Here is a 25,266-nt window from a genome sequence, read left to right as displayed (position 1 = left end):
TGCAAATGAGGCTTTATCTATTGCTAACTTTTGGTGAATTTAGGAGAAATCTACAGACGCAAATAGACAGAGTGTAGTAAAATAAACTTTCCACTAGTCTGAAAGAAAACATATAATGGAAGCAAAATAGCCCCAATCTCACCTTATATGTACTTTTGCAACATTTGTCAAGATGTGGTAACTAAAGAAAACTGCAATGCTTCAATGCTTTGAGGTTTTACATGTCAGAACATTTTCTAAAGATTGCACATGTGGTAGTTCAGAAGTAATTTAAAGGTTGTGTTTAGAGAGATTTGATTGAAGAGCAGGAACAAAAAGAGAGAAAGAGTCCATGCTGTGATTTGACAGTTCAAAGAACTGGGCCAAATCTGACGACAACACATTCAGTATTAGATCCAAAATGTTACTAAATAATGCTAGATGGTGCTTATTGATTAATTACTGGCATTTCTTGCTTATCAGGTATTCATCTTGGACCAGTTTTGACAGTAGGTTTCACGTGTTGTTCATAAACTGACTCCTGTGACTCGTTTAATTACCAGAGACGGATATACAGACAGAGATCGAGCCAGTACAAGGGTAATTTAAGTGAAGTTTGTGCAGAAGAGCAGCTGGAAATTACCACATTGCTCAGCGTAGCGTTCACTTTATTGCATAAGTTATTGTCCAGAATTTACCTTACTGGTTTATGAGTGACATGTATAAGAAAGAGAAATATGCCCCTGAAGTAGCATTGTTTGATGTCGTAATCTTGATGTGTTCTTTTAAAAACTGTGTGGTAAATACTGTAATACCTCAACATTCAATCCTGGATTACTAGCTTTAAGAGCAGTTTTTCCTGTCCTCTACACATTGTCTGCTCCCATTTAATTTTTCATTTGCCTGTCTATCTTCAATCTTCAGATATCGATGAGTGTGAGGAGAGCCCAGACATCTGTGATGGAGGCCAGTGTACCAACACCCCGGGGACGTACCAGTGTCTGTGCTTCGACGGCTTCATGTCCTCTGAGGATATGAAGACCTGCCTGGGTAATGGACGCACATTTTATGCCCGAAACAAAACACTACATCCTCATCCTGCAGCTCGGTGTTTATTAGCTCTCAGAGATTTACTGAAACAACGTAATGATCATTTTAAAGGTCATCCAAGATATGAGTCATGAGAATAAGACTTAATGACTCAGATCTATGAGTCTGTGTGTGTGTGTGTGTGTGTGTGTGTGTGTGTGTGTGTGTGTGTGTGTGTGTGTGTGTGTGTGTGTGTGTGAGAGAGAGAGAACATAGTTTAATGTTGTTATTGTTGTTGATTTACAAGACAATGAATATTGTGTTAGTTTGGTTGAGCAGGGAGGAATGCATGACATTTAGACGTCTGGTTCCACTGAGTAAGAAAGCACAAACCTGCCATCAATGATGTAAGGACTTCTAAATGGGTCTGCACAAACACATACTCTCTTATTGCTGTATTTATTACACGTAAGCACATTTTAAAGCCTCAATATAGCTCATGATGTCATTCTTTTGTGACTCACGTACATATATATCACATCTTATCAAAGCCTGTTTGGCAGGCCGAACCAACAAAAGCTAATTCAGTTTTATTCATTGTCTTGAACTTTTCCTTTTTATTGTAGTTGTGTTTAGCAAATTAACATTCTTGCTCTTTCTCTGATCCACTCTCCTTTCCCCTCCCCTGTCCCTAGATGTGGATGAGTGTGAGCTGAATCCAAACATCTGTCTGAGTGGGAACTGTGAGAACACGAAGGGATCCTTCATCTGTCACTGTGATCTGGGATACTCTGTCCGCAAGGGAACCACAGGCTGCACAGGTGAGCCAAACAAACACACTCATTGAGCATTCCTACCCTCAACAAAACATCCTGTCAGTGGAAGAACGTGGATGGGAGTGAAAGGATGGTGAGTCAGTAGATGGCCGCTGCTGATTAAGTGGAGGAGGAGAGGAGGGTTGGGAATCACCAGAAGCCCCACGATAGGATATTATCACAATACTTAAAGGATAACTTTGGTATTTCTCAATCTGGACCCTATTTCTCATGTTTTGTGTCTAAGTGACTAATAGGGACAACACTTTTTGAAATTGGTCCAGTTGCCAGCCGCTAATCGAGCTGTAATCATTTGGGTAAGGCTGACCCGAATGCTTCAAAGCTTCGACCTTTGCCATGGTAATCGACCGCCAAATGGATATTCTAATGCTTTGGGGTTTTTATATATATACTGTATATATGTCCCGGGCACTGAAACGGGGGGGATGGAGACAGACAGACAGAAGAACATGGCAGCCTGCTCTGCAACGCCACGCCACAAAGTTTTTTTAGATAACACTAAGCTACGCTTTCTGTACTCCAACACAACAAACTCTGACAACACCGGTGTCTCGTGGCACTCCTCTCTCCACGTATCGTGTATTGTGATAAGATATATTGCGATTTATTACCTTTTCTCTACTACTAATAAGATACAATTTTCACTCTGTTCATCTCAGAGTTTTCATTCACATATCTTGAGGTCAGAGGTCAGGGGACCCCTTTGAAATGGCCATGCCATTTTTTCCCTCGCCAAAATTTTGTGTAACTTGAGCATTATTCAGCGTTCTTCCCAACAAGCCAACATAACACGGTTGGTACCAACAGATTTCTGAGGTTTTGTAGTTTCGTACGATACTGGTATCTTCACTCTAGCTTTAAGACTGACACCTCTTCCCAACATACAGCATTGAGCGAACTCTGGCTAATCGAGCGTGAAAAATTGTCCAGATATACTACGAGTTATGTCGCTCTCTATTACATAGAGAGCGCGATATTGATTAACTGTCAGTTACTGTCAGCGTTGATTATGACCAGTGAAAATAGGTTGGAGGTGTTAAAAACTTTGCATAAATAGAGCCAGGGCGAGCAGTTTTTCAAACAAGCAACATGTCGCTTTGCCTGTTCGCTGACGCACAAAGCAGGTTAGGACATCTTTATTGGGAAAAACTGAAACAATCTGTTCGCTCGCTTGTTCGCATCGCGTCCAGTTAGGAAGAGGTGCGAGCCCGCTACAACCTCTGAAAGACAGAATAGCGGCCAGGAGCATCAGATATTTAAGAGGTTAATAGTTTATATTATAAAAGATAGATACTGCGTACATCCGTGAATTGATACAATATACCACTCAAAATATCGCCATACTATGCTGTATCGATTTTTTTCCTCGAGTTTTTTTTGTTGAACTACAGGAGTGAAAGTAAGTTGAGGTGAGAAATGAGAGGTTACAAGGATAATGTGGCTAACCAGAAGCAGCTCGAACATTACTCACCCTCATTCAAGAGCTCCTGTCTGACTTGACGAGAAACTCGCTCACCAACACACACACACACACACACACACACATACACTCACATATGCACTAGCAGCAACAGCAGCAGGAGTAGTGAGATCACTATCTCCTGTCAGATGCATGCATCACATTGTACCTTTGTTTATTCTTTTGTTGCTCTTTCATTAAGATCAGTTAAACATTACGTGATGGTTGGAAGAGTTCTGCAGCATGTAATCACCTGAAAGGGCTCCAGAACACATAAATACAAAGTCCATCCGGCCGGTAGAGCCACTTTTGCTAGTTTGGACTCACTCCTCGTCTAGCCAGAGTTAAGCCTGATTTACGTGGCCACTTAAAAGTTTGGAATTGAAGTTCAGTGATCTTATCTGACCTCGTCTCGGTGATCAAAATGAGTCAGACCCACAGTCAGCAGCAGCAGCACGTCTTCCTTCAGACGCAAATAAACAGGCCTTTCTGAAGTATGATTCAAACTCACTCCCTCACAAACACTCGTCCTCACTCTAATCCCATTAAAATGTCCATACAGTATTTTCCTTGTTTTGAGAAAGCAGGGGTTGCAGTAAAGCAGCCGATTCTGATTCACAGGTTTGGTATTTCAGCCCAAGAATACCAGAGAATTAAGACACTAATTCCTCTCAGGAAGGCAGGATGTCTTGTTAGAGACAAGTGAACAAAACCTGCTACTCTGTTTGGATCGGATACCCTTCCAATAGATTCAGACGAAAAATGCATAAGAAATTGGTTGTCATTTTTGAAATGCCTTATGTGACCGCGTTGGTATGCGCCGTGGACTAAATGTTCTTGCGTGTCTGTTAATGAGTAAGTGGTGCTCTCGAGTCCAGATCTGATCCAGCTGTTGATGAAGATCCCACAAGCATTATTTTTCTTTTTATTCCACAACACTGAGAACTCAGCAGGGTATGAGTATTTGTATCAAGCACATTCGTGTCTTTGCGTGTGTTTTGAAAGTTAGGACTGGGTGGAGATGTACTGGGGGAGTTTACAAGGCTGGGAGTGTCTTAGCTTTAAACAGAGGATCAGGGTGAAGGCTTAAGCGTGTCGACTTTATCATCTTTTAGCTAAATGACAAAACCGTCAAACAATTTGAGCAATTAAAGCAAGACTATGTAACTTCACATAACACAATCTTTCTCTTAAAAATGAAAAATTGAATTAAAAAGCAGTAAAAAAACACTTTTGGTCAACTCAATACACTCAGGGGTTTTGCTTTTGCAGTCTTAGGCCCCGATCACACTGAGATGGGTCGCTAGAAATGCGTTGCCTGCAAAACCATTGTTTTCCTATGGTACGTAGTCACACTGCTCATCAATGTCACACTTGACCCAGGGAGCCAATCAAATCAAGAAAGGCAGATTTGACTACTTTACCACTTCCTTCCTGTTTTGATGCCGATAGATGTGGTAGGCCTAGCTAGCTAGCTAGTTAGCTGTTGGACTTGGACTGTGAGAGGGAAGGGGGATTTCATATGTCGTGATACTTTCATGTAGGCTACTGCCTCTCTGAGAAGAGAGAGAAAGGCCCTGTTCAGACCTGGAATTAACATGCGTCATCAGTGATCCGATCACAAGTGGACAGCTAGTACAGGCGTGAACGCACTCAAGACGCATTGAGGACGCATTGAGATCAGATCTTTCAGACCACATTCAGAGGTGGTCTGGGCCACATACGACCACGTTCTTTTAGTTTTAGTTGTTTAACTGGCATTACTGATTCAGTCTGTTTACTTATGACTCTTCTCTTACTTGTGCTACTGTTACAATACTTTTTGATATTTACCATTATTCTGTTATTGACAATCAGGGCCACTTATTCTGTCTTTGACTGAGTCAGCTTGGTCTGGTGTGACCAGTAGCTTATGGTGGCTGATGTTTTTAGCTGTTTATAGATATTGTTATGTAACTGACATTTCTGAGTGAGTTTGCCAACTTAATGAGTCTTGAGGGGCTTTCACACCTCCCTGTGGTAACTCGCCGCCTCCAGTCATTTCAATGAGGGGAAGGCGACAGAGGGGAAGTGGTTTTGATCACCGCTGTAGGGGTATGAAGCGGTTGCTGCCCACGTGAACGTGCACACATTCTGCTCTGACGCACAGAGTTCACCGTGCTGAACGTCAGGCGGTAACCGGCTGGTTTCCAGCAGAAAGCCTTTATGACGTTCACCGAAGCACCTGCCTGTAAATGCCTGTCAATGCAGCCTTGGACCGTAGCAGAAGTAGCCGCTTTAAAAAAAACGCTTCACTTTTTGAGGAATGCTCTTGCAGGAAGTCGGTTGTCAGGGTCATTGCCGCGCGGCGGTGTGAAAGCAGCTTTATTGACTCGGCTATTGTTACACTACATTTTAAAATGTAGTATTATCTCTTTATTGTCTTGTGGCCACAGATGTTGTCGTTTATCAGAAGTAACATAGTCTCAGGATTCTACTTGTGTCAAACAGACACATAGAGAAGATGACAGCATGTAGGTATTCACAAAAACAGTGGAAAAAGGCATGTCGGGGATAAAACAAAGCTACAAGGAGGGGAGCCTTCAAATGCAGGGAAGTGATCATTATTTATTATGCTTAATATGGCTTGGATCTGCAGATATTTAGATTTTCTCTCTCCCTTTTTCTTTTGTAGTATACAGTATAGCTATTACTTCAGGGCCAGGTTGTCAGGAAGGCAGCCATACTATCAGGCGTTTAGACATCTAGCGAGACAGAGAGGCAAACAGATACACAGACCGGCAATCTATACAGTATGGTGTGTAATTCTCTGCTATCCTCTTCTGCCCTTCATCTGTCAGACATTAGCTCTAGTTAAATCCAGCCTCGTCTTTGACACCAGCTGTGACCGCTGACATGATTCTCGCATGCAACAAACCCTGTTTGCATTTTACATTTCCACATGTGTGTGCGTGTTGTGCTCTCTCTGTCATCAAAGGCTTAAATTATCTTTAATTCCGTCTGTAATCCAGGGAGATTCGTTTGCTCCCAGCCCTCATATTAACCCCGTCATCAAATGTAATGTAAATATACCGTACCCTCTCCTCAGGAAGACTGTAAACCAGCAGCCCTAATCTCTAATTGACAGTGTTTTGAATTACCACCCTCTCACAAAGACAGACACACGGAGAGGAGTGTGTCTCATTGGCTGATAAGCCCAAACATCTTGATCGAGTTCATAGCATGGCTTCCCTTGATGTACAGGAACACACACACACATGCACACGCACACACTTGCACAATCCCTCTATCAAAGCTGTCAGGCTCAGGGCCAGAGGTATTGTGTTGGTGAGTGTTTCACAGGGTTGTTTTGGCTCATATTAGCAGGCGTCATTGTTGTAGCACCATACAGGCTTTTTCCATCGTGCCATGCAGTTGAACATGTCGGAGCTGCCCGAGGAACAAGAGTATCTCATCACCGCCAGCTGCTTCATGGAGATCCTTATTGGTTACACCCTACAGGATGTAAACAGCTTTACGGGCAGGGCCGATTTTAATACTAGCCAATTTAATTGTTCCCATTAATTGTTCATTTATAAGTATCCAGTGCCACATACAATAGGTTAGCCCATAGAGAGAAGTATTTTTTATAGCCGCATTATCTAGTAAGTACCTCAATAATTTATCCATTGGCAGAGTTCAGATATAATTATAATGTTTTTGCCGTGAAGGAATGTTTATTTGTAAAGTTGGCGCATTGCATTTTCATAGAAATTATATTTGGGAAAGATTATATTTCCAAACTTGAGATCTGGGGTGGTGAGAAAACCAAACATGAGCATTGAAAGAGGGCTGTAACAAAAGCCTCATATGAGAGGTGCAGTGTCTGTGTGCGAAGAGGGAAATCTTTGCCTAAAATAACCTCCGAAATTCTAGTTCAGACCGAACAAGGCCTCAGCATGAGGATATCGTTCTCCCTCTTGGCCTTCTTTATAGCTCTCTGGACACACTTGCACAATGGAAATCCAGAGACTTGTGTCTGCTCATTAAACCTCTGCAGGAAGGCTATTAGTATCAGACATCATGAGAATGTGTCTGTGCCTTCTGCTCTGAAATACGTGGATGAAGACAGTGACCCAGAAAGACTCGGTCCTGTCGTCCCCTGCTGCTGTCTTTATGCAGTTCAAACCAAGCATCAACTCGCTCCACAATGCCAAGAACCCCACTGGACTGAGAATGCAGACCCAAATCATCAGACCATCAGAGCTGTGTCTGTTTTTTCTTTACATGGCTTCTCGTTTGTTTCCTCTTTGTCAGATGTCAATGAGTGTGAGATCGGAGCCCATAACTGTGACAGACACGCTACCTGCACCAACACAGCCGGCGGCTTCAAATGCAACTGTGCTCCAGGATGGATCGGCGACGGCCTCAAATGCACAGGTAAATGCTACCACTCAATGGGTCCAGTGAAATAGTATATACATGGATATATATACATATATAGAGGTCAGCGAATAATCGATTAGTTGTGAACTAATTCTCTGATTCCAGCTTTTTAAATGTGAATATTTTCTGGTTTCTTTACTCCTCTATGGCAGTAAACTGAATATCTTTGAGTTTGGGACAAAACAAGACATTTGAGGACGACATCTTGGGCTTTGGGAAACACTGATTGAAATTTTTCACCATTTTATCAACCAAACAACCAATCGATTAATTGAGAAAATAATCGACCGATTAATGAACAATGAAAATAATCCTTAGTTGTAGCCCTAGTAGTATATATAATCTGATAGAATAAATGGACATTTCTTTAACATTTTGTCAGTATCAAAGACAGCAGAGGTGAGAAAATGTTGTTGGTAAAGAAATGATTGTGATTCAACAACCAAACAAAAGATTGAAAATACTTATTTTTCCCTCAGGCATGACAAAAACTAAGTTTTGATTAAAATTGGTCTCAAATTACAAAAAAAAACAATGAGGTGATCATATTAACAAGTATTGCCTGTGTAGCCAAAGTCTTAGTAAGGGATAATCTACAGCGAGCCGGTCATTGTGGTGAAATTAACCCAGACAGGGCGATGCGGCTTTGTGTTGGGGTCTTGCGTCGCCCTGAAGGGGTTTATTTCACAACAATGACCCGCTAGTTGTACATTATCCTGCTTATTACACGGCTACTTACTTAAGAAATCAATAATTTGACACAAAAACGGTCCACCAGAGTCCGAAATCAAAACTGCGCCCATAGCAACGGTCTGTTATACATAGCAACGGTCTGCTATAAAGAAATAACAGACGCCGTAGAACGCCGTGATTGACCAATCAGAATCGAGTATTTAACAAAGCTGTGTAATAATATACAGTATCTTACAGTATTCCTTTGTGCTACATTACAATGTACAGTACAACATACAGTGTCTTGTTAATACTTGTGTATTAATCCACAGTTGAAAACAGCCCCCAACAAATGCTCTATTTACTAGGGCTGTGTATTGGCAAGAATCTGGCGATACCATACGTATCATGATACAGAGGTTACGATTCATTATATTGCGATGTATTGCAATACAGTAAGCAAGGCGATATATTGCGATTTAAAAAAAAAAAATTGTCATAGTATAAAGAACACACCACCATATGCATACAATCTGAGTAAAAAAAGTGACGTTTTTTTATGTAATCAGAACAGTGGGATCTAAATTTGCATTTATCACAGTTCCTGTAACATCCAATATCATAGCACTACTTTGGGAGGGCACATATCTTTGCAAATGAAATAAAAGTATTGACTGAGTTAATGTTTGCATGAAAACTATTAGCCTAAATCAAAATCAATAGTATTTTTAAGAATCAATACAGTATCATAAAACAAAATATTGCGATACGATACTAATACTGTATTCATATTTTCTTACACCACTACTATTTACCCCTTTCTGAGTAATGTTAAAAACTACAGTGGCCAGCTGTTATAGGAAATTATTTAGCCTTTTTTGAAAATGAAACATATGTATATCTGAGCAGTTTTTTTAGCGTTATGTCTTAATTCAGAATGATTGAGCTTGTGTTTTAGTGCCACAGACATGGTAGAGAAGTCATGAAGTTTTGAGAGATGGACTAATGCATTTGTTTTTGGTCTTTTCATAGGATTTGTTTAGATTTTTAGAAAGACCAAGCTGACACAATTAGAAATTAGAAATATTTAGGAAAAAATATGTAACATCAGCAGCCTTATCCTTTCCTTACGGTTTGGATGAAGTAGTTTCCATCACGTGCATACATGTAATTATTTGACTTTGCTGTGTTTCAGACCTGGACGAGTGCTCCAACGGGACGCACATGTGCAGCAACAACGCCGACTGTCTCAACACCATGGGCTCATATCGCTGTGCGTGCAAGGATGGATTCTCTGGAGATGGATTCTACTGCTCAGGTTACACATACAAACAGATTTTTTTTTCTTTTTAAAAGATACACAAATGCATAGTGTGTTTACGGACTGTGTGTGTGTGATCGCCACTACAGACAGCGATGAGTGTGCAGATAACGGCAACCTGTGTGACAGTGGCCACTGCCTGAACCTGCAAGGAGGCTTCCGCTGTGAGTGTGACATGGGCTTCATCCCGACATCTGACGGCAAGGCCTGCGAGGGTAAGACAATACAACACTGCTATTACTGACTATCTTGGTTCCAGACCTCAGCATTGGTGCCCACATCCTAAATTATGATTGTGTGTTGTGTGTGATGAGTGTTTCAGACAAGGTCTGGTGTTACTCTCTGGTGAATGGTTGTTTGTTTTCCAACCGATCCAGCAGATGCTGCCTTCACATGGTTTTATTATATTTTGGACACTTGAAGCGCACAATATGCTCAGCGGCATGTAAGTGCTTTTAGCTGTGAGAACATTTCTAAGAGACTGATGACAACAATGGATCTTGTGTTGTTCTCTTTTCAAATTAGTTGTTAATTTGGTATTGATGTTTGGAGCTTGGTCAAAGGTTTTTTTGTTTTAAATCAGCAGACAAAGGCCGATGACAGCCTTGCTATCCTAACATGTTCTTGTTGGCTATTGTGCTTCTGCCCCAACCATAGACTGTATGTAAAGATTTTTATTAAGCATTTTCCACCTATTTTCACTCTTGTGCAACATAAGCAGTCTTAAGGTGGGAACAGGACTAAATTTAGATAACTAGTTAGTTAACATTAGCTTGCAAGCCAGCTAACTTAGCCAGCATCTGACTTCTTAACACTCAGAAACAAGGCTGAGTGGGCACGGACTTTAGTTTTATCTTTAATTAATTTAACATAACCTCCTTTGGCTAGCGTCCATGTTATACCGTTAAGAGTGACAAAGGTCTTTGAGATTCCCTGATGCAGAAAAACAATCGACTGGGTGGAAGGAACTCTTATTTTGCACCATAGAAATCGCCTAAAGTGCAAATTGTCTTTGCATTAAACATTTATTGTCAATTAAGACAAAGACTTTTAAAGATAAAGAGTGTAGTGTATTGACTCTGTACAGACTTACAAAGGCTACATAGTGGAGTGGTAACAAAAGGCCATATAGTCTGAATCTTAGGCTAATTCCTGACATCCTGCTGGCTGAAATGCTATGTGTACACTAGGGTTGGGTGATATGTTCAAATTTTTACGGCCATCATCCGCCCAAAAACTGGCGACTGCCAATATGTTCGCGCAGGTGTGTGTGCGCCCCCTCACCCGCTGCCATAGATTGGCTGTTCCAGCGGCGCAGCATCGTAAAGCACACTTCATTCAAACTCGACAGAAACAAAATAAAACTCACCACAACAGTCTTTGTTAGTCTTTTCAATAATCACCAACTCTGATTTGGTTGAAATAAACTCTTATTTCAGTGAGTTAGATGTGAAAATATGCCGACTCCCCACGTTATTTACCCCCGCTGAGGCTTTCGTTCTTTCGAGGCGGACCATTGAATTAGCCAATTAAAATGACAAACATCGCCCAAACGATCGCCCAATAAAAACAATCAGCGATGTACTTTAGCCAATCGCCGATAGCCAATATATTCGTCCAGTTGCCCGACCCTAGTGTACACACTGTCTTTTATCCTTTTCAAGTTCTTGTTTGAGATGAGCACCTTCCAGACATATCCCTGGATTTAAAATATGAATGAAATGCTTACATGCCTTCAAGCTTTATCTAGGTGTCCCATAGACAGTAGATCGTTTTAGGGATATCTTAATTGGGATGCAGCATTTACATAAAGTAGAATAAAATATCAAGGTGATGTTAGATTGCATGTAGACTTAAATAACTGAGGAGGGATCTTGTATGAAATCCAGAGCTGAGCTACTGTAGAGTCAACATCTGAGCACATTTCTGACTGGGAGCAGACGAGTGTGATTCATGCTTCCAGTGATAAGACATCGCTGGATTCAATTGACTGAGCAGACTGACCTCATTGTGCTGATGTGTCAAACATCCTGAAATAACCTGTCCGGTCCTGCCTGCCTCAACTCAGACAGGTCTGGACAGTAATGACTTGTGCAGAGTCTAATGATGTGGAAGAGCACAATTTCATAACCTTGGCTGCTGCTCTGATAGTGTATGTGTGTGTCTGTCTGGGCATTTTTTTGCCCCAGAACTGTCGTTCTTTAGCAGAGGTGAGCGGCCTTCACTTCCTATTGCTGGCTGCCAATTTTCCACCATGATCCCATGATCCACTAATCCCTCACAGCTGGGCCTCTCTCTCTCTCTGTCTCTCTCTTTCTCTCTCTCTCTCTCTCTCTGTCTGTGTCTCTTTTACAGACATAGACGAATGTACCTTTGCTGACATCTGTGTCAATGGACGCTGCCAGAATATCCCGGGACTTTTTAGATGTGAATGTAGCCTCGGTTATGAACTGGACAGGAGTGGAGGCAACTGCACAGGTAAGACTAGTCAACACCAGTCAAGCTGCCAACCCCGATGATGCTCTGTTAATGCCTCGATGAGCTGAGGAGATTTGAAAGAGTGTAAAAGAAATTGAGCAGCAGTGAACATCTCTCATCTCCTTTCAGATACAGAAGGAAAGTCCCTTCTCTTCTCCTTGCTGTTGTGGCAAATAATGATGTATTGATAATAAAAAAATATATATATTTTTTGTGGAGATGAAGAACTGTTATAAACTGTTGATTTGTCTTTTTTTCTCAGATATTAATGAATGTGCAGACCCGACCATCTGTATCAATGGGATGTGTGTCAACATCCCTGGAAGCTACCACTGTAACTGCCCTGCAGACTTTGAACTCAACCCCACTCGGGTGGGCTGTGTAGGTGAGACTCAACAAGTCCTCACTACACATTGTTGATGTTTGCGCTTAGCTTATCATAGAACTAATTCTGAATCAAACACCTGTATACCTTAACACCTGTGTGCGTGTGTGTACAGACACTCGTTCTGGAAGCTGCTACCTGGATGCTCGTTCCCGAGGAGACGCATCAGAGAGTTTAGACTGCTCCAATGAGATTGGAGTTGGTGTTTCCAAGGCATCCTGCTGCTGCTCGCTGGGCCAGGGTTGGGGAAATCCCTGTGAATCATGCCCCTATGTCAACTCAAGTGAGTCAACTCAGTTTAAGAGATTTTAACGTTTTATTCCACGACATAAAATACATCAGTAGATATCCCACCCGTGAATTTACTACAAATACATCATCCCTGCAGCACTCTATAGCAAGGTTTGTGAGCTCTAGCCAGAGATATACAGAGGTGACATATGGATGGTAAATGGACTTGCATTTATATAGCGCTTTTGTAGTCTTCTGACCACTCAAAGCAATTTACAGTACATGTCAGCATTCACCCATTCACACACACATTCATACACTGATGGCAGAGGCTGCCATACAAGGTGATAACCTGCCCATCAGGATGTAATCTAAATACTCACACACCGATGGCTCAGCCTTCCGGAGCAATTTGGGGCTCAGTATCTTACTCAAGGACACTTCGACATATGACTGGAGGAGCCGGGGATCAAACCACCGACCTTCCGATTGGAGGACGACCCGCTCCTACCTCTTAGCCACAGCCGCCCCTATCACACCTCCAGGCAGCAAGTTCTCTACCTGACGGATATTCTAAATGTTCAACCCACCTCGTCAACACACGTTGTAAAATCAGTCATGTGTTATACTGGGTATTGATATTTTCCTCACTACACTGAAGATATTAATATACGTATAGCTAGCTCACCGTAGTATCTGGTTTTGCAGCTGTGCAGATTTGCTCAGCGTTAAGTGATAAGACATGAGAAGCTGCATTTTGATGCTATAATTATTTACTTTAGTTTATGCCTCTTCAGGTCAGTCACGTTTATTTAGAAACATCCATCCCTGGAAAGGTCGCCAGACTATCACAGGGCTGACATATCGAGACAGACAACTACATTCACACCTACGGGCAATTTAGAGTCAACAATTAACCTAACCTGGGAGGAAGCCGGAGAACCGGGAGAATATGCAAATTCCACACAGAAAGGCCCCAAGCCAGGTTTGAACCTGCGACCCTCTTGCAATGAGGCGGCAGTGCTAACCACTGCACCACCATGCAGCCCTGTTTGTAATCAAACAAGTGCAATTTTAATTGAATGAACCTACAACATGAATCTTTTAACTAAGAGATGCAGCAACATTCAAGTTATTCTCATATAATTTTCACGATAGAGTCAGTTGCAGATAATAAGAATGGAGAACCATTACAAATGTCTAATGAATGATGAAGTTGCTGCTACTTTGTCATGTATTTCCTTGCCTTGCACTGCCCTCCATCACTTAAGTAAAGATTTGAGTAGACTTTGGACTACTGAGTGGGCAGGGAGGTGGCTGGATAATGGATTTTGAATGTCACTATCTGGCTGTAAGTAATTTCGCTGTCGCTGGCTTTGATCAACAACACTGTCAACTCCCTCTATTAGTTGTTTTGTATCATGGTGCGAGTTAGCCGCTCTGCCAACATACAGGCTACATGCTGCCTGCTCTTAACATGCGATGAGTGTGTGTGTTTCCTGTAATTGTTGTTGCTGGTAAAGATGAGACAGTTTTGTGCATCTTACTTGAAATTGCCAACAGATGGTTCAGAACATTACAAGGAATGACTCATCCTTTTTCAGCTCGAGGAAATGCTTGCTTCTGTGACAAGAACCCAAACTTTTTCTTTTTTCGCTTTGTAGTTGTGAGTAGCTGCAGTCCACTGGGCTCTGTGGATAGCTCTGAGATCTGAGATGGCTCATCGGTACTGTCAAACCGTGCAATAAAACAGCCTTGTTTGTGGTTTGTGTGTTGGTTGTTAATGATTTGGTGCTGTGTTACAGCCGAGTACAAGACGCTGTGTCCTGGAGGAGAAGGCTTCAGACCAAACCCCATCACTGTCATCTTGGAAGGTCAGACAGCAACATGCTCTCATGTGTTTGTGTCAGGTTGCTCCTGTGCACACAAACACATACACAAACACACACACACACGCACACACAATGCCCACTGAGTGTTTCCTTTCTCTCTCTGGCAGACATCAATGAGTGCCAGGAGCTGCCAGGCTTGTGCCAGGGTGGACAATGCATCAACACGTTTGGCAGCTTCCAGTGTGAATGTCCAAGAGGCTACGCCCTCAACCCAGACAACAGAGTCTGTGAAGGTATTAGACACACACACACACACACACACACACACACACACACACACACACACACACACACACGAACACACACATGAACACACAGGTGACCTATTCCTCTCTAGCTCTTGCCCTGGGACGTTTCAGTGGAAAGGAAATTGAGTCCAGCCGTCGAGGCCTTCGTTCATCGAGGACACATGGAGAGAGAGAGAGGGAAAAGCGCTGAGAGCAAAAAGACAGAAATATTGGACCCTTTTGTCCTGTAGACGACATTCTAGCTCAATTCTAGCTCAATATGTCTCCGCTCTGGTTCCCCGTCTGTTGCTAAAAGCTCCGTCAGGATGATGAGACAGCTGAGCGCCTAACTGTGTCCAGAGGAGCGAGGCTCTGATGTGGTCAGCCCTCTCCTCAGGGAAGTACACTGAGTCCCCTGTAGACAGGCCAGAGATGACGGAGGGAGGGCGAGACAGAGAGATGAAAGATGAGGAAGAAAAAGAGATAAATGAGAAGGGTGTTTAGAAAAGAGAAACGGGAACAAAGAGAGGAGAGGAGAGGAGTGGGGCTAAGGGTTAGACAATGACATGTGGCGGGAGGCATTTTAATTAGCGTGTGTTTGTTGGCCTGAAGAACAAAAGCCGGTGTCTGCTCTATAAAGTCCAGAAATGCACATCCACCATGACTCTAGTCAATCAGCAGTTCAGCTGTTTGCTGGGCTGGAAGGAACGAGCACTGTGTTTGCTATCTGGCGGTAATAGTGGTAGAGAAAGCATTTTAGTATAGAAAGTATGAAAGGAAAACTATTAGAAAAATTATAATCCAGCCTGTGTCCTGCTGTAGTTGTGGCAGTGGTCATTTTGGTTGTGCAATATGTTCACATAAGATGATGATTACATTGGGGGTCATTGTTCACTTACCTATAGGAACGTTACAATACCAGAAATTTAGTAGTCGATGCCAATATCAGTTAAATTCCATGATTCTTGATCACCAATTCGATACCACTGTAAAAAAACAAAACAATAAATCCCCATGTTCTTCAACATACACTCCTTTATAACCGTTTGCATACTGTTTTTGTGAATTTATTATTAATTCTTGAGGATCTGCCTCAAGTTAACAAGACTACATATGAACACATCATGATAACTTTATAATTTCCATTTGCCCAATACTCATTTTACTGAATAGAGCTTGAACATCATAATGTAACTCAATGCAACCTCAGTTCGTTAGCTGTTAGCTCAGTTATTTAGCCAAGCGGGACTGTGCGCCCACCAGCTGATAACAGCAAACAACCGGTTTCAACACTGATTTATTGTCCACAATGTAGAATTATCAGGAAAATGTTCTATCGTCCCCGGGACCACGGCACGGCATTAGTCTCGAGACATGATCCCCAGTAACTATGATACCTGCGGTACTGTAGAAAAACATTTTCAGAGCTTTGCATCGACTTGGTACCAAAATACTGGTTATCATGACATCCCTACTTACCTAGAGACACAATATGTTTGATCAGAATATTTTGCAGACAGGTAGTTCTTCCATGTAGGAAATCAGCGTCATGATGTATTCCATATTGCACTCGTTCCACCTTCCTTTCGATCACAGGTAGTCTTCAGTTAGAAGTTTTAAATAAGTTAAATAAGTCGTGTGGCATGTCAACTAAAGGAATTTATTAATCCAAAAAATCTGTCCTTCTCACTGTGTGCAGATATCAATGAGTGTGAGCGACCAGGTATCTGCGGCCCAGGCCAGTGCTACAACACCATCGGGAACTACACCTGTATTTGCCCTGTGGACTACATGCAGGTCAATGGAGGGAACAACTGCATGGGTAGGTCTGCATGCTGCACTCCACTATCAATCAGCGAAATGGTAGGAACATGCGGTGACAGTTTTGCCTTTAACGTTCTCTTTCTTATTAACACATACAGACATGAGGAAGAGCTACTGCTTCAGGAACTTTTACTCTGACAACAGGACATGTGACGGAGAGCTGACCTTCAACATGACCAAAAAGATGTGCTGCTGCTCCTACAACATTGGCCGTGCATGGAATAAACCCTGTGAACAGTGTCCTGTGCCCAGCACTGGTGAGGTCTCCAACACACAGGTGTAGAAAGTATAAGGAACTAAAAGTGAGCTTTTATAAATGCACGTCTTATGTCCACTCAGATGAGTTTGCGATCCTGTGCGGCAGTGAGAGACCAGGATATTACATCGACATCACCACTGGACGGGTCATTGGTACGATTTCTCTATTCAAAGTTTTTTTTGTGATGAAAAGGAAAAGTTTGTCTTGTTCTCATCTTGTCCCCTTGTCTCTTTCTCATGCGCTAGATATTGACGAGTGCAGGGAAATCCCAGGAGTGTGTGAGAATGGAGTGTGCATCAACATGATTGGCAGCTTCAGGTGTGAGTGCCCCATTGGCTTCATCTACAACGACAAGCTGTTGATTTGCGAAGGTACAGTAAGGCCTACCACACACATTGAAGTTCTACTGAAAGTGATGCCAAAATGGAAAATGCTGTAAATTATTCTTTGGTTTTTAAACTAAAAGCCTTTACACACCCGGGGGCGCTTTTTGTTTTAGTGTAATTAATTTGCACATCAATACATTTTTTCGAACTGTTGTTTTTGTCGAGTACTTTCACACAGAACGTGAATAATACGCAGCGAAAAAGCATTATGCATAACTTTTTTTTTTCCGTAACTAGTCAATTATTCTGAGATTTCACAACTCAAATAAAGGCAATCAACCAGTAAGCACCTTTAGTGTGTTTAACAACACGGAGGCTCTGTAGTCCGAAACCATGACAGCAAACTTTATTACTCCTTTCAACCTTGACAAAGGAAGTGCAGACCAGATCCACTCCTTTCGTTCTTACCTTTCACAATAAAAGCCCTAGATATCAGTGTGTATCTGTTTACGAGAGGAAAATTCACTCAAAGCATTTCACTAAAAGGAAAGTAAAGTAACTTACAGTAGTTTAGGCTATACAACAATTTACCTCAGACAGACTGCCAGATGCTGCTCTGGGTCAATTGGATCCCGTTAGTTTGTCTTCTGCCTGACCAAATCTATTCAAACCTTTTATTGAAAAAGTGTTGCAACTGTTGCAAACGTACATTGCTTGCGATATGAATATTTTTGTTGCGAAATATTTGCAGATAAGTATTTTGCATTTTAATATTGTTCATTCGTCACGCCCCTGGTGTGTATAGGTGTCAGTCTTTTTTATATTTATACCCTCTTTGTAAAGGTGCCACCAGTAGATGACTGTCTTTGAACACTTCTGTCCCTGTTGTTGCTGTTGTTGTTAGATATTGATGAGTGTCAGAATGGACCGGTGTGCCAGCAGAATGCAGCCTGTCTGAACATGCCAGGAAGCTACCGCTGCGAGTGTAAACCTGGATATCGCCACACCCCCACCGGACAATGTCTAGGTAAGGCTTTAAAGAGGTGAAAGGTGTCCGCAGCACTCAGATTATACAGTACATTACTAGTGTGATGCACGGTTGTCACTGTCAGACTGGAGAGTCCTCACCGATAAGCAAATGTCAAATCAACATCCTGTTTTGCTTCCTGCTTTCCATGCAAGTCCTAACAACAAAACATGGTGAGACTCCAGTGAGAGGAAACTGAAGCTGTGGCTGGAAACAATGATAACCTCACATGTGTGACTCATATACAGTAATTAATAATACAGTGATTTATAGGGTTGCCCCCTCTTAGTCGATTAGTTGACTAATGGTAGTTTCTGTCTTAGTCGACTAAGAGTTCTATAGTCGATTAGTCATTTTTTTTAATGCCTTTTCATGCTGAATGACTTATTTTTAAGAAACCTATAAGTACATCTCTCACATCACAAGATTTAAAGTGGTGCTTTTGTGTGATTCTTTGTGGAGAAACTCAGTTTTACAGATCTGTCGATAAAATCAACTCATGGATTAGTCGACAAAATTGTATGAAAGTTAGTCGACTAAGAGTTTCTTTGGTCGAGGACTGCCCTAGTGATTAATAATACAATTATTAAATTAAATAATTATGATGTTACTCTAGTAATAGTCATTAAAGTCATATTAAACTGAGATTAAAATTATTTTAATTATGTGAGTTATTTATTATATATGATAACATAATAAATAGCTCACTTAATTAAAAGAATTTATACAGTATGATGTCAAGGTTTATTTGGATCTCCCCAAATTTGAGCCTGGCTTAGCCAGTACACTCATCACGTACAGTATGGCACACAACCAACTTTCAGTCAATAATTACTGTATATAATTGGACAGTTTTACATTTTTACAATGTTCCCAGTCAAGTTTTCCATGTTTTAAAATTGTCCCAAAGATTAATGACAATCAGGAGTAGTCAGATTTCACATTGATGTCTGAGTAAAGGAGAGAACTGAGTCCAGACTGACTCCAGCTGCAGCAAATGATGCTTCAAACAAGAGATCGTTTTTGTGGTTTGACTCTGAATTGTAACATTTGTTTTCCTCTTTTTTCAGACCGTAATGAATGCAATGAGAACCCTGGTGTATGTAATCCTGGTCAGTGCATCGACACGCTGGGGAGCTACCGCTGCATCTGCCCCAACGGCTTCAAAACAACGCGGGACCAGTCCATGTGTGTCGGTAAGTTGTGATGGTTCAGTTCTCACTTGTGTTTGACATGTACTGTGAGCGCTGTCTGAGGTAAAACTGTGACTGACGTTTCAGACGTGGACGAGTGTGAGAGACAACCCTGTGGCAACGGGACCTGTAAGAACACAGTGGGCTCCTACAACTGTCTGTGCTACTCCGGCTTTCAGAACTCTCACAACGGAGACTGCATAGGTACGTCCGTCTCTGAATAGAAGAGAAAAAGCAAGAGAGTTATAATCTTTATGTGATATATTGTGTTTGTGCCTTGATCAGATCTCGATGAGTGTTCGACGCAGAGGGGCATCTGTCGAAATGGGCAGTGTGTGAACACCGTGGGCACCTACGTCTGTGTGTGCCAAGATGGCTATGAGCTCACTTTAGATGGCAGACAGTGTGCAGGTAAGGAAATTACATTTTTTTATTTGTTATGTTAATCTGAATGTAATATATGTATGTTTTACCCATGTTTATAAAGATGGACGACTTGACAGCTCCCCAAAAGTGAAGCCAAAACATCTTGATCCCCCTCTGGTGGCTGGCTGCAGTATAGGTCATAAATCCCACCTCCTCCATGTTAGTGGATGGGACATGGGCCAAACTAAAAAGTACACGTCAAACAAAGACGTCAATTTTCCCAAAGATGGTTTCTGTCATTTTAGGTAGTTTTTATCACGCCGATTTATGTTCATGTTTTAATTTTTCTGATAAGTTTGGTTTTAATAAGTTATTTGATGCTATAAAAGGAGGTTAGACGTCATGATTGACAGCTGCTCTGAGCGAAGTTGTCACTGCCCGAGGCTTGGGAATTGTACGAGAGAGGAGATGTAACTTTAACTTTCCTTAACCGTCACCAGTCTGTGAAATAGAACATGTGTCAATTTGATCCTAAATGTAGTTATAGAAATATTATGGTTAGTTGTTGTGTCTTTCTATCCAAACAGCTAGCGTGGTGCTAACGTAGCAGCTAGGTGGCTCACAGTAACGAGCTTCGGCCGCACTCGGCTCGTGATTGGCTCGGGTGGGTGTGTGGGCGGGCTCTCCATACCGCAGCTCCAGCCCCCCCCCCCCCCGATCACTACTGCGCAGACTCTGGCTCCAAATGATGTCAAAATCTCAAGATGGCAGCTCCCGTATCAGGGATATGTTGGCTTCACTTTTGTACAGTGGGAGGAAGTGGAGACGCGTCGTCCATCATTATATACAGTCTGTGGTTTTACAGTGTTTTCCTTGTGTATTCCTTTTTTCTTCAGATATTAATGAATGTGCAGTGAATCCAGGCACATGCGGTGCAGGAACGTGTCTGAATATGGATGGCTCTTACAGGTGTATCTGCCCACCTGGCTACTATCTCCATGAGGAAACCTGTGAAGGTAAAGCAGCCTAAAGTCTTTTCTGCGTCATGGTCGATAAATATAAGCCAAAACATGGAAAATAAAATCTGGAATTTCTGAAGTAATGAAATATCTGCACGCTGGGATGAATCTCACCTCAGGCAATTCAAAGAACACCTGCTCCCACACACAGACATACACATATATATATACTGTATATATATATACACGGCTCTGCTTAGGTGTATAAGAAGAGAATAAACTGCTTGTTCGCCTCCTTCTCTTCAATCGCCTTGCTGATACAAAACACCCCTCTTCTACCCCTCACACGTGGGAGTGGGCCCAAGCCAGAACACTTGGATTGTTTATACAGTGGGGCTGATGAAGAGATATTCGGCAGACTTCAACACATTCCTGCTTTGTGCTCTGTTCCTGGAAACAGCACTGAATTCTCAGCATCAGTAACGGCAGCAGCTGGTCATTGAGATGAGCGAACATGTGACATGGAGGCTATAATACGCCTTTATCCAACTATAATTAGTGAGATTACATTCTGTCTTATTACATTTGGACAGACCATGACTGGTATGACTTCATCCATTGGCGATTTCAGACTCTTTTTAGGAGTACTCAAGCACACCTAAATTTCATGTCAGCACCCCTAAAAAAATAATTATCAAAACCTCTGAGACCCGCGGGATCACCGGCAATCCCGGCCAACATTACTGTCTTTGAGAGGCTGTAGCAGGCTCAGAGTTAGTTAGTGTGAATATATTGGTATCATATAAAACTAGAAAACCTAAGGAATGTATTGTTACCATGTCATGTCAGCTTGTCGGAAAGGAGGCTAAATAATGCTCCAAAGTTAGGCTAAATTTTGGCATGGCGATTTTCAAAGGGGTCCCTTGACCTCTGATCTCAAGATACTGTATGTGAATGAAAATGGGTTCTATGGGTACCCACAAGTCTCCCCTTTACAGACATGACTTCTTTATGATAATCACATACAGTTTTGGACAAAAAAAGAAAAAGTAGGTAATGAATTTCATGATGGTGCAGATTAAAAATACATGTAAATTGAAGCTACCCCTAGGCAGCGCTGATATATGAATCAATACTCTGTTACTGTAATGCCTATTTCTCACCTCAAATGTTTTCAGAATCATCTTGTAGTGCACTGTTCAGCTGTAAAATGATAACGTTTGTGATCCGGCAGCCATGTTGAGATCAGTTGAGGAAATGCCAAGCACCGCTCACATGGCCGGAGCACAGCCAATGGGAACGCTCTCTCTCTGAAATGACCTGTGATTGGCCAAAGTCTCCCATCAAGGGCAGATTTTTTAAAGCCTGAAAACAGAGCCATGAGGAGGTGCAGAAGTCTAGTTTTCTCAGAACACTTGAATTACAATATGCTGAAAGGTTATTATGGAATCTTTGCCCAATGATGCCAACAACATTCTGCCTACTGCAGGTTTAATGTGTCACCCCACAATGTGGAAACGAAACCTACGCCATTGACTGTACACAGGTCACATTCTCATTAGGGGCTGAGCCCCCCTAAAGGTCTGATCCTAGCATCGCCCCTGACTTCATCCTTGCGGCAATGACAGTAGTTTAAGGAAAAATCAAGTTAATAAAGCATTGCTGGGGGAATGTTTGATGGTACAAATTAGGAATGGATTTTGATGAATTTGTAAATTTGATGAGGTGGTTGATGGCGTTTCTCTTTGTGTGTCAGATATTGACGAGTGCTCCCAGTCGCCCGAGATGTGTACATTTGGAACCTGCTCCAACACTGAAGGAAGCTTCACCTGCTTGTGTCCCGAAGGCTTCCAGGTCTCTGCCTCCGGACGCAGATGTTTAGGTAATTGTGTGTGTGTGTGTGTGTGTGTGTGTGAGAAAGAGGGGAAAAGAGACTATGAAACTAACTTATGCATGAAGTTTAAAGTGCAAAGTGTAAATACTAGTGTATGTGTATAGTCTGTCTCTGAGTGGTAGTGGAGACAAAGCAGCAGTCAGTGGTGTTAGACTTTTTCCTGCTCTTTCTTGATAGCACACTGTGTTCCAGCTGGTTCTGCTGCTGCTGCCTCAACAAGGCCAAGGGTGGCTCTGAACAGATCGCTTTTCCATTTCCTCACTTGTGTGTGTGTGTGTGTGTGTGTGTGTGTGTGTGTGTGTGTGTGTGTGTGTGTGTGTGTGTGTGTGTGTGTGTGCGTGTGTGCGTGCGTGTGTGGGTGTGTGTGTTTATGTACATATGTGTGTTTTTGGGATGGGTGGGGGCGCGCTGAGTCCTCTGTTAGGGAGTTCCCCCTCCAAACACTGAAGTGATGACATCATGAGTTCAGTGAGGCAGTTTGTATTTCTCTCCAGTGTCAGAAGTGCTCGGCTGAGGGTTGGGGGATAAACAGGAGGAGCTGGGTGGAGATTCAGCAACATGGGCAGTAAAAGAGATCAAGGTTTCTTGACAAGAACAAACCCAGTCCCTCTGAGAAAACCCTTGTTTTTATTAAAAAATTATGACATGACATGAGGACAATGAAGAAAATCGTGATGACAACAGTGATGAAAATCATTTGTGGGCCTTTGCGTGCACTCGTTAATAGTTTATATTAAAAACATAGATGGGAGACAGTTACACACTTGTGATTCACTGGTGAAATTAAATTAATTGCCAATTATTGCATTGAATCATGGAGTTATAATGAAGGGTGAGAATTTCAGTAATCATGAACACAACATCACTTGCAGCGTTTAGGTGCGGTTCCACTGAACTTTTATTATTATTTATGTCTTCTAATTTTTACTTGCATGTTTTTCTTACATTTTGTAGTAGCATTGGGCCTCATGCAAGAACCACTCGTACAAACAGATTCGTTCTTAAGTTGCTTGTACGAGCGATTTAGAAGAACTTGTCGCTTTCACCAAATTTCTTGTATTTTGAATTTTCTCTTTGGTACGAACACAATTTACGAGTGGTCCAGACCCGTCGTACAAGTCATGTTGAATTAGTCTGCTGTTATACAAACCTAGGTTTTTCACTAATGGATGGTATATTTTATTACTTAGAAGCAATTTTGAGTTTGAAAATCCTATATAAATTAGATTTCATAATTATATTCTGCAATTCTAATTATAATATAATTGTAAATGTATTCATTCAGCCTAACGGTATCATCATTCATTTAAATTGGCCATTGATCCTTTTGTATAACATTACAATACAATATGAACATCTCAAACTGCAAAACAACTTAAATTCTGCACTTATTGAAGGTTAATTTGTCTCTGTATATAACAAGGTCAACGGGGAGTGTAACCAGACTCGTCTTGGCTGACTTACTTCTTTTGGATGCGCATCAGAGCGACTGTATTTAGACAGCGTGCTGATGGTAGAGACCGATGAATGGGGCAGGACACGTAGCCTTATATGATATCATTGGGGCGTTAATTATGCTAATTTACAATGCTCATTTACAACGCTTATTTACGCACCAGTGGCATTCATCATGTTAACATGGGTCATTTACACAGTTATCTGAAGTTAGAAGCGTTTGCTGAATCTGACGTGGCACACTCGTACAAGCCCACGAGGCCCAATGTTTGAGGGAGCCTGAGAACAATAATTTCACTGCCAACGACTGCTCCACTGCTAAGCTAGTCAGATGCTAAGTGACAGAGCGACAGCCCCAGACAATCGGGGGGGATGTGCAACATCAGTCCCTGGCTGGAATCATACTTGGCATATTACGATAACAGTATATGGCATGTGTCTTAACCACTAGGCCTCCAGTCCCCAATTAATATAATGTGTTTTTAATTATAATGCTGTAGTGGTTTTGCAAATTTCCATAATCATGACCATTAAATATCTGTCAACACTCTCAACACTGTCAGACCTTTTGTTTGCTAAGTGTTGATTTATTTCAAAGCTTTAATCTTTTTAAGTATTACCGTAAATTCTATATCTGATTTTAACAAATGACAAAGCACTGACATTTTAGGGGACCATATCAAGAAAGCACATTTTTTTCACATTTGTATCATATTTCACTGTACAAACTACAAAATAAGAATGACATGTCCACGTGCAGATGCACATGTGCATGCGCTCACACACACTTGCACAACAGCTGTGCACAGAGCGCCATAAATCTCTTTTGCGGAAAGGCTGACAAATCAGTTTCATGGAGGAAAGTAACTTGACACTCTTTGACATTCTCCTCAAAGAACCAGGTGTTCATGTATGTGATCCTTGCCTCTGAGCCAGGTGTGTGCATGTGTGTGTGATCTATGGTGGTCAGAAAGCTTATTTGTGTTGAGTTCAGTGAAGGCCAGTGCTAGCAGGAGAGCACGACCATAT

At 41.8% G+C, this 25,266-nt stretch overlaps 1 protein-coding gene across 1 annotated transcript in view; it reads left to right on the top strand.

The window, feature by feature from the left end:
• Positions 1-25,266, top strand: part of fbn1 (fibrillin 1) — an 85,387-nt gene that overhangs the window by 42,263 nt on the left and 17,858 nt on the right. Inside the window, exons 32-51 of the mRNA XM_074620428.1 lie at positions 904-1,029; positions 1,704-1,829; positions 7,600-7,722; positions 9,596-9,718; positions 9,811-9,936; positions 12,077-12,199; positions 12,462-12,584; positions 12,700-12,867; positions 14,621-14,689; positions 14,815-14,940; positions 16,634-16,756; positions 16,857-17,015; positions 17,098-17,169; positions 17,263-17,388; positions 18,248-18,370; positions 19,441-19,566; positions 19,651-19,767; positions 19,849-19,974; positions 20,826-20,945; positions 22,645-22,770. Coding sequence (XP_074476529.1) covers positions 904-1,029; positions 1,704-1,829; positions 7,600-7,722; positions 9,596-9,718; positions 9,811-9,936; positions 12,077-12,199; positions 12,462-12,584; positions 12,700-12,867; positions 14,621-14,689; positions 14,815-14,940; positions 16,634-16,756; positions 16,857-17,015; positions 17,098-17,169; positions 17,263-17,388; positions 18,248-18,370; positions 19,441-19,566; positions 19,651-19,767; positions 19,849-19,974; positions 20,826-20,945; positions 22,645-22,770 — 2,451 coding nt within the window. The remainder of the gene's footprint in view (positions 1-903; positions 1,030-1,703; positions 1,830-7,599; positions 7,723-9,595; positions 9,719-9,810; positions 9,937-12,076; positions 12,200-12,461; positions 12,585-12,699; positions 12,868-14,620; positions 14,690-14,814; positions 14,941-16,633; positions 16,757-16,856; positions 17,016-17,097; positions 17,170-17,262; positions 17,389-18,247; positions 18,371-19,440; positions 19,567-19,650; positions 19,768-19,848; positions 19,975-20,825; positions 20,946-22,644; positions 22,771-25,266) is intronic.

The sequence above is a fragment of the Sebastes fasciatus genome, chromosome 2, assembly GCF_043250625.1.
Source record: "Sebastes fasciatus isolate fSebFas1 chromosome 2, fSebFas1.pri, whole genome shotgun sequence".
Taxonomy (NCBI): domain Eukaryota; kingdom Metazoa; phylum Chordata; class Actinopteri; order Perciformes; family Sebastidae; genus Sebastes; species Sebastes fasciatus.
This window is presented reverse-complemented; position numbering and strand designations above follow the sequence as displayed.